Source organism: Eptesicus fuscus, chromosome 4 (assembly GCF_027574615.1).
Source record: "Eptesicus fuscus isolate TK198812 chromosome 4, DD_ASM_mEF_20220401, whole genome shotgun sequence".
In the NCBI taxonomy this organism is placed as follows: Eukaryota; Metazoa; Chordata; class Mammalia; order Chiroptera; family Vespertilionidae; genus Eptesicus; species Eptesicus fuscus.
In genome coordinates, this window is record NC_072476.1 from 84,411,408 (window position 1) to 84,423,536 (window position 12,129).

At 51.2% G+C, this 12,129-nt stretch overlaps 1 protein-coding gene across 1 annotated transcript in view; it reads right to left on the bottom strand.

Annotated features, from left to right (window-relative positions):
- Nucleotides 1-442: 442 nt before the first annotated feature.
- Nucleotides 443-12,129, bottom strand: part of LPCAT1 (lysophosphatidylcholine acyltransferase 1) — a 34,958-nt gene continuing 23,271 nt past the window's right edge. The window contains exons 7-14 of the mRNA XM_054715245.1: nt 11,069-11,103; nt 9,922-9,976; nt 8,239-8,321; nt 5,970-6,095; nt 5,198-5,351; nt 3,431-3,529; nt 3,018-3,159; nt 443-1,609 (exon numbers count right to left, since the gene is read on the bottom strand). Of these exons, the coding sequence (XP_054571220.1) occupies nt 1,425-1,609; nt 3,018-3,159; nt 3,431-3,529; nt 5,198-5,351; nt 5,970-6,095; nt 8,239-8,321; nt 9,922-9,976; nt 11,069-11,103 (879 nt within the window). The 3' untranslated portion in view covers nt 443-1,424. The remainder of the gene's footprint in view (nt 1,610-3,017; nt 3,160-3,430; nt 3,530-5,197; nt 5,352-5,969; nt 6,096-8,238; nt 8,322-9,921; nt 9,977-11,068; nt 11,104-12,129) is intronic.

Genomic DNA, 12,129 nt, shown 5'->3' on the forward strand with positions numbered 1-12,129 from the left:
ATTTTAGAAATTAAAAAAAAAAAAAAATTCCCCCGAAAGGAACCCAGAGGCTTTGCTTCAGGACACCAACTGGAGTCTGTGGTTATGATTGTGCTTTAAGGACAGGTTCCAATTCTGTCCTGAACAAATGAACCAAGGGGGTTTCAGGAAGAACAAAGGCAATACCACCACCAGTGTCCCCCTTCTGGTGCCAGGAGACTGCTCTCCTCTGACCCAGGGCAGGACTGGAGTTGGTCCCTGACAGACTTATGTGGCCTGTCTCCCTGACAGGCGGGGCATCAGCCTGAGGCGATCACCGGCTCCGCTGCTCTCCAGTTTCCGTCCGTCTGTCTGTCCGTGCAGCTCATCTGTCTGCAGGGGCAGCTGCTTCGTCCACTCACCACAGAGCCCGAGCAGGGGAGGGATGACCACCCTCCGAGCAGGACGCGCTGTCCCAGGGCTGCTGGAGGTGCACAGCCAAACACGACCAAGGAGCCGGGACCATCCTTCCCTCCTGCCTCCCTCATGCCACCCATGTTCAATGCCTCCGTTGGAGCCGACACTACAGTGAAGTAGATGACGTCATATTAAAACAGAAATACCAAACTGGTAACCTTTATAAAAAAAGGGGGATTCTAAAGGATTAAGGATGGGAGATAGCAGTTCTGGGCTGGTACTCCTGGTGGCCCAAACAGGAGGGAAACTGACCTGGTGGAGAGGCCAGAGAGAGTGAAGTCAAAGCCACAGACAGCCTCAGAGTCTATCAAAAAAGGGCCTATAAATAAATATCCTCTGACCCTCAAAGGAAAATGAAGTAGAAAAACAACTTTCTTCTTTTAAAAAAAATGCTGAATGTTTCCTGTAGTATCTAAATGAGGTTTATAAAATACTCATGAACTCCCACAAATATAGAAATGTTTAAAAACTGCTGGCGGGCCGGCCATGCTGTGACTCCAGAAGTCAGCAAAGGGTTTGTCTGGAATCGAACACATGCCACATGCCCTGCTTTTTGAGTGTGCGTAGAGGCTGCCCGCCTGTGCGTGTGCCTCGAACTGACCAACAGGGGCCGCGTGAAGAGTGAGATGAAAATCTGAACCCAGGACACTTGAAAACAAGCCACACCTGGTGTCCACCCACCCCCGAGGACCTGCCCGCAGGGAGACCCCTGAGCCCCGCCAAGGTGGGCAGGACATGCCCCACGCAGTCTCACTGTGAGGAGTCCTGGTGCCGTGAGCATAAGGTTTCCTTCCAGATGCCCCACAGGCACCTCTCAGGCCGGTGCCCCACAGAGAAGCAAAGTGGAAACACCCCAGCCTCTGGCACTTGGGCCTGGGGACAGTGACCGAGCAGCCGACGTGGAGAGTGGAGCCCGGAGGTGGTCACAGCAGAGGGCTAGCGGGTGGCGACTGCCAGGGAGCAGTCTCGTCTGTCCAGCACCCTCAGTCCTAGTCCAGTTTCTTCCGCACAGGCTTCCTCCCAGCATCCGAGTTCTCGGGGCTGAAGTCAGCACAGAAGCCGTTGGGGGTGAGAGCGGGAAGCGTCTGTGCACAGCTCTTGAAAGGCGGCTGGTTGGGGTACAGATACTCCTCTGCAAAGTCGGGGTACGTTTCTGCAAACCTGCTGAAGTCGGCTGGAGAGAGGAGGGCACATGGTTACTGGGGCTTCGGGAGCAGACATCTAGAGTCTGGAGCTCTTCCCTGGGCCTACGTGATCCTCCCCTCCCCTCCGCCCGCCCCACTCTGGCAGGGGTGGGGGTCTATGTTCATGTTCTTGGAGGTGAGGACAAGACCCACACTCAGTTTTTCTCTGCTGCACACAAAATCACAGCAAAAGCAAAGGGACAGCCATTGCATCCTCTCAGTTACTTCTGCTTGGGGGAAATCTAAAGAAATGGCACAATTCTGGGCACTGTGGGGACTCAGTGCAAGTGAGGGAGGCGCTGCACATCACAAGAGCTGGTTCAGGGACAGGACGAGCGTCCGTGTGTCCGTGTGGTGACTGATACGCCATGAGCCAGGCACTACTGATGGATGTCTGAGCACTGGGGAGACCATGCATGCGTGCATGGAGGGTCACCCTGCAAGCTGGCCACAGGGCCTGAATGCCTCCCTGCCTGTGCATCTCCCAGTGGCGAGAGCTGGGGTTGGGTGGAGAGCACCCTCAGGCTTGCATTCAGGCATCCTGAGAGCAGGTGATGCTCAGAGGCCTTGGGTGTAGGAGCCTGCAGGCTCCAGGGTCATCCATGTCTCCTTGTAGGAAACCTGGAATGGCTTTTACTGGAAAAGTCTGCAGTTGGTTAGGCTCATTACCAACGTCATCAACGCCCAAATCCACTGGGAAGCAGGGCCTACTTTAACGCAGATGTGCGCGCACGCACACACACACACACACACACACACACAGATAACAACCACCTCCCAACCCACATCTGTGCCTGACATTTGGGTGCAATTTTAAAACATGTCCAAACAAGACGTGCACAATGACCTTTCTTGAGCAAATGTCTGCTAGTTTTTCAGCAAGAACACTTACTCGCTGTGAAATGCACACGCTGGCCAGTGCGCTGAGCAGAATGCCTTCCGAGATCCTACTGCCCAGCCCCCCAGCCAATAGGTGGGTTTCAGGTCCTGGCTTCTGAGGATCAGGCCAGCCTGCTGTGCAGCCACAAGTAATGAAGCCAAACCTTCCAGAGAGGAGCTGTCCAGCAGAGTCCTCAGGGCAGGTGACTCGCTCCTGCACTGAACCCTGATGGCAGAGGCCCTGCCCTGGCCTGGCACACGTGCCCCCAGCCCCCAGGACGACGTTCATCCTGGTCCCAGGTCTACCGGGCTTGGAATTTGGCTCTATTAATCGCCTGCAGAAATCAGATTTGAAAGCTCCCACCCTTCTGGCCAGGTTTTAGGAAGAACCTTCCTCTTGGGAAGCTCTGTGTTACGGAAGACACAGGGTGACCTGGCAAGCACAGGTGGGCGGGGGTCCCATGTGTGTCCTCACTTCCGGCACCACTGGGCCACCCTCCCTGCTCCCGGGCCTCTCACCAAACGTGATCCTCCCCTTCTCCTCCTGGTCGATTGCCCGAAAGAGGTCGGTCACGGTGAGTTCTGCCACCCCTAATGCCGTCTTGAGGATGCTGGACAGGGCATCCTCGTCTATGCTGCCATCCTCCTGAGACCCGTACATCTGCAAAGCAAGGCCGGTGTCACCCCGAGGTCCCCTCCTCAATCCTCAGGCCCCACCAGCCCCAACTGCCTGCCCAGAGTGGCCTGTTCCTCCTCCCCTTGGGGCTCCAGCAGGCCTTGATCCACTGGACAGCATGGCCAAAACCAGCGTGCCACCCTAGGGAGTGCTGAGCCACTGAGCGTGACCCGCCCTCCCACCTAAGGGTGTGCTCCACCTGTAACCCACGTCTCACTATCCCCATTAATTAAACTCATGTGAATCCTGCACTTGCCTTGAAGGCCAGCTGTATGGTGTCCAGGGTATGGGCAGGCCGGCAGACGACAGACAAGGCGACCACGTACTCCCGGAGGTCCATCTCGCCGCTCCCGCTCTGCGAAAGAGACGCTCTGTCAGGGGCAGCCCGGCCACCTCCCTGGGAGCTGGGGTTCAACACTGGCTGCTGGGTGTCAACACAAGGTTATTTTCACAGCAACTTGAGATCAGGTGTCCACATCAAGAGAGCATCTGAAGAGCGCTCCTAACCACTGGCTTCTCCACGCTTTAGGCCGTTAGAATGGATCTTCAGTGTGACTCACAGGAAGCTGCTCAGGAAGGTATGTGCAGCACGATGACTGTTGCCTGCCTTCTAGAAAAACAGACCTGCCCACAACGAGGCTCACTTCTGGGCTCGGAAACCTAGCCTGCTGGTGACCGCACAGCGAGCGTGCAAATCAAAGGGGAGCCCGAGCGGATGTGGACACCACGCCGGCCGAGCACACTGGGTCCCAGGCCTATGCCTCTGACTCTGGGAAGGTGTGTAATCTCGGGTCTGAGGCTCTCTGTGAAACGGAGAATATTCTTACCTTGTAAGACCATTGTGCCCTAGAAATTGTGAAAAATGAACAACCCACACACAGTAGCAAGAGGTCTGGTGCTCAGTGATGATAGTGCACCACCAGACGTCACCGGCTGAAACCACGCTCACTCTTGTATTTCAAAGACCCTGACCCTGTTGTCACAGCGCCCGAGTGAGATGTAGCCACAAATCCACCCCAAGCTGCTTTACGCCAGGGGTCGCCCAGATGGGCCGCCCGCTCAACTGCACACTGTGGTGCCACAAACCTGCACACTCATAGGGTCTCTAGAGCCCACATCACTCACCAGCTTCTTCGGGTTCCACCACCCTGCACCTTGTGACCACACAGAACATGAAACGTTGTCACATGGAACATGCTGTGTTGCACACACATGAAATTCTAAGTGTTCACACAGAACACACAATGTTGTCTACATGCAACATGCTACATTATTCACACAGAACATACTACGTTTTTCACAGGGAACACTCGTGGCTGAAGGAGCCCCTTCACACACACTGTGCCACGCTGACTGCTCCTACAGGACGCACCGCACAGGGGTCTGCACTGCGATACAACCGTCCAGAATGACCAGGCGTGGCTGGTTTCTGGCTACATGGCAGCCTGCCCTCCTGGTTCTCTGTCTCCCCCGCTCTCAAACATGAAGGCCACCCCCGCCTTCCCAGAGCTGCAGTGACGTGCTGACTCTGTGCAGCCAGCACATACGACTGATTATGACATGCGAGGTGGAGAGGGGAGGGTTGCTCCCCAGGGGGAGACCCCCAAGCTTTAGACAGAGGCAATGGGGAACCACTAAGCTGAGCATCCAGAAAGAGGCCATGTTTAGAAATTCTGAAGGCCTGGCTGGGCTGGTCAGTGGAGGCCTCTGAGAAGAGACATGGCAGCGGTTAGGCCAGCATTGCTGTGTGATATCACTCGGCCTTTTAGTGATCTAAGAAAACCCAAACTACAGACATGTTTATCAGCACATGTTAATTGAAATGTCAGGTTCTTTGTGCATTTAAAACCATGGGAGAAAATACTCCCGAGGACAGCGCAGGCTGGTAGGATGGGGCCACTGAGGGATGGTTTTCCCTCTCTACTTCCAAAACTGTCTACAGAATGTTTATATTATAAGGAAAACAATGTATACTTTGAGGTCGAAGGTTTTGCCACCCCACCCCCACTGGGTGATGTGCTACCTCGTCAAACAGGGAGAACATGTCGGCCAGCGGGTCGGAGACAGGCACTTCCAGGTAAGCCGCAAATTCCGAGACGTTGATCTTTGCCCCCCTCTTCACCCCAGCACTTTCCGCATATCTATCCAGATCTTTTTCAAGTTTTTCTGGTTTTAGGCTAAATAAAAAGAGAGGGAAAGTTTTTGTTTTGTTTTTTCAATAAAATCACAGAATGCCAAAAATAGGAGGCTTACTGTTTTAAGACCCAACAAATTATCAACATGATTTATAGACCAAGTTACTAATTTTCAAGAACACACTTCCAATAACCTGAAGGCACACAATGCTTTCTGCCTAAGCATCTGCATAAGCATGTACACCCCTTGGCAGGGCGGCCTATGAGCAGGACGTCCTCCGGGGGCAGCTCCGGAGAGAGTGGCACCAGCCATGAGGGGCTTTTTGGCACTTCAGTGTGGGCTGAAGTTGGCATGTGAAAAGAGGAAAGTAACCGGACTGCCAGAACAAGCACTCCAGTTCTCCTTGATGCCCTGTCTCGAGTGACATCGGGCAGCCCCAGGCGCTGCTGTGACCTCCAGCTCGGTCCCCAACACCTGCAGGGTGGAGGCCCCTGCGAGGTTCTGCCCGGAGTTTTTGGTCCGGTGCAAAGCTCTTCCTCACTGCTGCTGAACACAACGCACCTGCCCTGTCACACATCGCAGCCCCAACGCTGTCACAGCATTCGAGGGAGTGCCCTTTCTGACGAACTGATCAAGAGTAAAAAAATCCAGGCACTCACCCCAGGCCCCGCACAAGCCTGGCGAATTCCAGAAGGCAGGTGTCTGCAGGGAGCCGAAGCTGTCCTTCTGCCAGGGCCAGCTGGCAGTCCTCAAAGGTGTAGTCGGTCACGGAGACGCCCAGGGCCCTGCAGTAGAGAGGAGGCCCTGCTGTGAGCACCCTGCACGGCGGCTGCCCCAAGTCTCAGGAGCCCCTGTGGTCTCTTGAAGTCTGCTCCGATGGCAGACACCCTGGCAGAGGCAGTGCTGCATGCGTGTCCTGCACCCTGCTCTGAGCCCCTGGGGTACCCTCCTCACACAGCCATTAGTACGTGAGGGAGGACTCTGAATGCCGAGATGCACAGAAGGGCAATGTGGGAGGTTCATGTTTAGTACTAAACATAAATGCCTAATAGCTGACCCTAAATTTCAATTACTTAAAACTTGGGGCTGCCCAAGTTTGCACCCCATTAGGAAACAACCATGCATTTGGGCCTTAAAGATGACACCACCACCCCACAGGGTGTTTTATGGAGAAGCTCAATTCTTCACAAGTGTCCGGGATCGCTTTTATCAGAGCTGGCACCTCCATGAAGCTGGGGAGAGTCAGAACTCGGCCATTCTCAGAGCTGCGTCAGGGTTCATGAGAAATAACCTTTCCTAGTATAGAAAACTAAACAGCTCCCCACCCTCATAACTGACTGGGCTTCAATCATTTGATAAAAGTTCCTGTTGCCATAATAATGCAGTGTGCAATCACTTGAGAAGGAAACAGTGACTCTGACATTCTCCTTGACAAACTCAGGTATAATCCTTTGGGGACAGAAGCCAGAATTTTTCCTCAGGAAGGGGGATGAGGCGGCTGAGGAGCTGTCCACAGAGCGCCTGGGGATCCTGGCCCCTCCCAGGAGCATTTGAAGGTGAGACTAGAGATGAGGCGACAACCCACTGAAATTCTCCTGCCGCCGCTGAGGCGAGGGGGTGACCCTTGGGCTATCTGTCCTCTTCCTTTGAATTAATATGGACAGTTTCTTTAGGATATATATCTTTAAAAATGTTAACAGTTAATTTATTTCAGTGTGTATGAAGAATATTTATACCCAACCTGTTGAGCCTGCAATTCCATGGATGGACATTATTTTTTTATCAAGAATAAACAAGGGTGTCACTGAGCACCCTGACTTCCCAAAAGTTGAGGATCAAGCACATCCTGGTGGCCGGTGTGAATCAGAGAGGGAGAAGAAGAGGGAGTTGAGGAGGGGGTACCCCAGGCAAGGGGAGGAGCATTTCACTGCACTCTATCCCTAGCGCCCAATTTCCTGAGGAGCCTGTGGACAAAGACGGAACAGCTTGCTGAGTGTTAATTCATGTATGCTGAGGTGAGATGCATGATTTTGCCCAATGGAGTCTTACAGAATGCATTAAAGTGGGGTGCAATGTGCATACTGAAATGCTTTATCTTAGAAGTCTAAGCCACACAGGTCAGCAATAGCAACTGTTAAAACCCCCTCTGCAGCCGCGTGGACCCCCAACGAGTGGCACTCACTGTCAGAGCCGCTGAGCTGCTGAGCCCCCTGCAGGCACCGAGGTGGCCAAAGTCAGAGGCAGCCCCTGCTGCCCTGGAACAGGAGAGAGGAGGAGAGGGGAGAAGACGGGATGGGAGGGATGAAGGCGGTTAGAGGGGCAGGTGTAAGAGCTGACACTACCACTATCTGGAACAAGCTGGGAATGGCCAGCAATAGGAGGTGAGCATGTTCCTGGCTGTGGCATGGGTGCCGTACAAGTGGGACGAGCTACTGTACAAGATTAGGTGCACAATTATCACACTGAACTTGGTGAGATGGAGCAGGAACATTAATAAACACTGCGTGGGTAGATGGAGAGAGAAGCTTCGAGAACATTCCCGCTCACACAGACCCTGAAGTCTGCACAGGCCATCACTCTCACTGACAGCTCTGCTGCCGGTCACACTGGGCGCCTACACATGTGGCACCTGGCTGAGTGATGGTTATGGGCACACCTGACATGAGTGAAACTAAGTGATGTTTAAGGATCTTCCAAATGCTGAACAAGCAGAAATGTCATCTGACAAAAACAGGAGACATAAAGTGTATGTCCAATAGGCTAAGTCCATGCTGTTCACTAGCTTTTGCAAGAACCCATCTTCCTAATGCTATTGGCTTTCTTGTTTTTAGCAGCACCGAGGAGGAAAACAGCAGGTAAACAAGAGTGCTGGGTAATACTTAGGGAAAGGAAATCCGGAGGCCAGGAGGAGACAGAGGGCGCACTCACTCGGCCATGACGCGTCGCACATTGCTGGCATACAGGGCGGGGTCCTTCTTTTCCTCCTCTGAAGGGTTGTACACCGGAAGGAACTGAGCACACAGAGAAGGCTGCGTCACTTGCACAGCATCACAAGACACCCCCCTTACCAATGCCACTGTGAGTGACAATTGTGAGTCTGAAAAAATTAAGATTTGTCAAAGCACTTCCCACTAGTATCATCTTTGAAGTGGTCACACATGCACATGTACATGTGCACATACCCACGTGCACATATATGCACAGGTGTGTATGAAAATTCACAACTCGCCATTCCTCACTAGGAGTAGCCACTCCCCCGACGCTGCAGCTGTAGCCAGTACACTTAACATGTGTGTTTTCATTTCTAAAGGTCTCAGTTTTGTGTTGAGGATAACACAACAAATTATTTCTACGTAAAAGACAATTACTAGCTTTTGGACATCTACACAATGTTTTAAGTAAGTCCTACCATGCAGAAAAGGCAAACAATCACCACTGAGCCCTTTTTCTTTAACACTAATATTTAAGAATACAGGAATATCCCGAAATACTATCAATTCTCATAACTGAACCTTTTGCTTAACAGCTACATTGAAAAGAACCACACAAATTGCAACAGTTCCTCCCATTAGCACCAGCGTCTCAGAGGAGTAACACCAGGAATTATGTTTAGAGGGATTTCACAAGCCACGAAGTCTCTTTTCAATGCTTACAATAAGAAGCCAGATCTGAAATAGAGCTGTTTCTACCAGGAGGCCCAGAGCAGGCCCAACTTGTCTTTCTCAGAGCCTGGCTCCATTGTGCTCTGAGCCACCAGCAGGCGAGCCACATAAGATGTCCTAAGCTGTGGGCCTGCTACCCTTGGCTCAGCCCTGAGTATTAAGTGGCTTATATTCTACTGAAATAAAAACCTGGTGGAAAGCTGGCTCATCTGTAGTCAGTATTACTCTGTAAAATTGATTGGAAGGTAGTAAAGTGTTACATGAAATACTTAAGTTGCATATGATTCATCTTTGATTTTCAGGTGCAGGAGTAGCCTGGTAATTCCCTTTTTAAGAAAATAAACTCTTTTCTTCATCCACTCAGATCAAATTTACAAGTTGAACAAATATAGCTATATTTAATTTAGATGAGAGGATGGGTGTTGTGACTTTGTCTGATACATCCAGTGGGATGCAAAATGAAAGGTAGACTACTTAATCTGACCAAGTATCAAAGAGAGGAAGATAGTATGACAAATTTAGCAGTATGAATTCAGCAGTATTAGTATCAAGTAAAAAAAAAAAAAAAAAAAGCTAAAAAATTTATTCATTGCATATGTGTATGATGGGGTTAGCTTCCTTGTTGATTTAAAAAATTGTATCTGAATAGATTAAAAATCATCCAAGAAATACAAAGTGACTGATGCAAAACTACTGGGAAGCACCTCTAAGGAGACATGAGAAATGGCAAGGGTTCCAAGAGACAGATGACATAACATTGTGTCTATAGAGATATCAATGTAACATTGTATCTATATAAAACCCAAGATACCACTAACACTGTATCTACATAGACACCTATATAACATTGTATCTATAAAGACAACATAACATTGTATCTATAAAAGACCTTGATATAATGTATTTATAACCCCAATGTAACATTGTGTAACACTATATTTATACAAACCTCAATTTCAATTTGATTGTGAAACTGACACAGGGTGAGCCACAGGATTTCTAACCTTAAAAACAAATAGATTTATAGCACTGGTTAGAAGACTCTGTTTAGCAAAATCTTCAAACCCATTGCCCTGCAGAGGGCAGTACTAGGCAGTTAATTCTCCTTCAGAAGACAGATGCTGAGCCTTCTTCAGCCTAAATCTAAACCTTAAAATACAACAGTGAGAGAAAAGGCTACTTTTATTACATAGCGGTCTTTACTGTTCTTATTAAATTCGTCCATATCTGAAACCTTGCCCACCAGTCCTCACCCAGTCATCTCATGGCAGCACAGACTGGACAGGCCCTCGCTTATGCCACCCCCATGCCTGGCTCCCAGAGTTCCTGACTTCAGAACCAGCATTTAAAAATTTTTATTTGCAGAAGCTGGAAATGGGGAGCCATCCAGAATACCATCCCTGGGCCTTCGCTTACTAACCCCTTGATATACAGTCCCCCTCGTAACACTCTTATACACCCCACTTCTGCCTCATAGACAGCGTCAAGCCCAGGCCACCAGGAGCCTCTTCCAGCCCTTCTCCCAGCTTCTCACCACCTACCCCCACACTCCAGCCTCAGAAACGTGAGGACCACCACTCGGACATGCCGCTCCTCATGGCACCTCCCAAGCATTCTGTTCTAAACACCATGACAAGGCCTGGGGGCCATGGGAGGGCTCTTGCTTGGCCTCAGCACCCACACTTCCATTTCCAAAACCAGCTCAAACGGCAGCACCCTGGAGGCCCAATGTGTCTGGATCCCCTGTTCCACCCTCCCCTCCGCCCCCCAATAGCTGAGCAAGAGGAGGGCGGCCCCTGGAGGTCTGCTGTCTTTTCCAGGGACAGGATGGTAATCACTGAGCTGACAGACGCAGGGCGGGAAGAGAAAGGTTCTCACAATTATCTTCCAAGTGGGGCTGAAGATAATGAACTTAAGTCCCGGAACCCAGGGTGTGAGGACAGACCAGATTTTCACATTCAGGTTTCCACAACAGGCTGAACCTAACTGCTGTCAAATAGCAGTGGGTCATGTGTTCAGGTTTCACATTTGTTAAATTAACGGGAGCACTTTCCCAGGAGGACAGGACAAATGAGACAGCACAATGTCTGACTTACGCTCCGGGGCCTTGCCACGTCCATGTGATGGTGTCCTGGGGGCAAGAAATGAATGGATGAAACATGACTGGGAGTCAGGCATCAGAAATTCCTGGGAATGCCACATGAGCCCCTCCCTCCCTACCCTTATCCTAGCTTCTTCTGCTGCCCTCCTCCTCCTCCCTGCCCTTATTCTAACCTTCCTCTGACCCCATATGCTGAGCTCCTCATCCTCCCAAGTCTACTCTAGGGCAGAGAAGAAGGTGGGTGCTCACCACCTAAGACCCCTCCCAGCTCCTTTTCCTGCCCTTCCCCCCCAGGCAACCTCAATTTACAACAAGGAGCCTCTTTGTCCATCTGCTCCCTCAGACGTGCTCATGAGGGCCTGCGACATCCAGCCAAATTCCAACACCACACCCACCTGCACCCCCAAATCCAGCGAGTTGCCCCAGGTTTGGGAAGGGGTAGAACAAGCCACTGCAGAACCATGACTCCCGCACTCCCGTGCCAGGCCAGGGCCACACAGGGCATTTCTGACCCCTCCATTCTCAGCCTTAGCAGGCAAAGCAGCTACCTAGGTGGGACATTGGAGGACGGGTGCCTGTTTCTACCCTGACAAAGGTCCCCTATGGAAGCTTTTTCCTTCTGCAGTCCTGACACCCATGCACTCCTCTCATAGGCTCCAAAAACCCATGGCACGGGGTTCCCTGCCACCCATGTGGCCCCCTCTGTGCAGGTCTGTGCTCAAACCTGCCATCAGTGGGCTATGCCTGTGGCTACGCAGCTGAACACAGGACATGGGCCACAAACAGGCAAAGCAGGTGCTTCTGACACCCGAGCTGCATGCTCTGGAACCTATAAGAAACCTTGCTTACAATACGTTCATGGGACAAACTTAAATAATGGAAAATCTAGAATTCTACACACCAATGACAGATTCTCTTATTTGCAGAGACTGACAAACAAACACACCTCTTCAGTTTCAGCTGTGCTGCGAGAACAATTTTATCTGTCAGTCTGCGTGGAGACCAGTTCTGACTGACATTTATTTAGTGGCCACTCAGAGAGCCTCCACTGCGCCT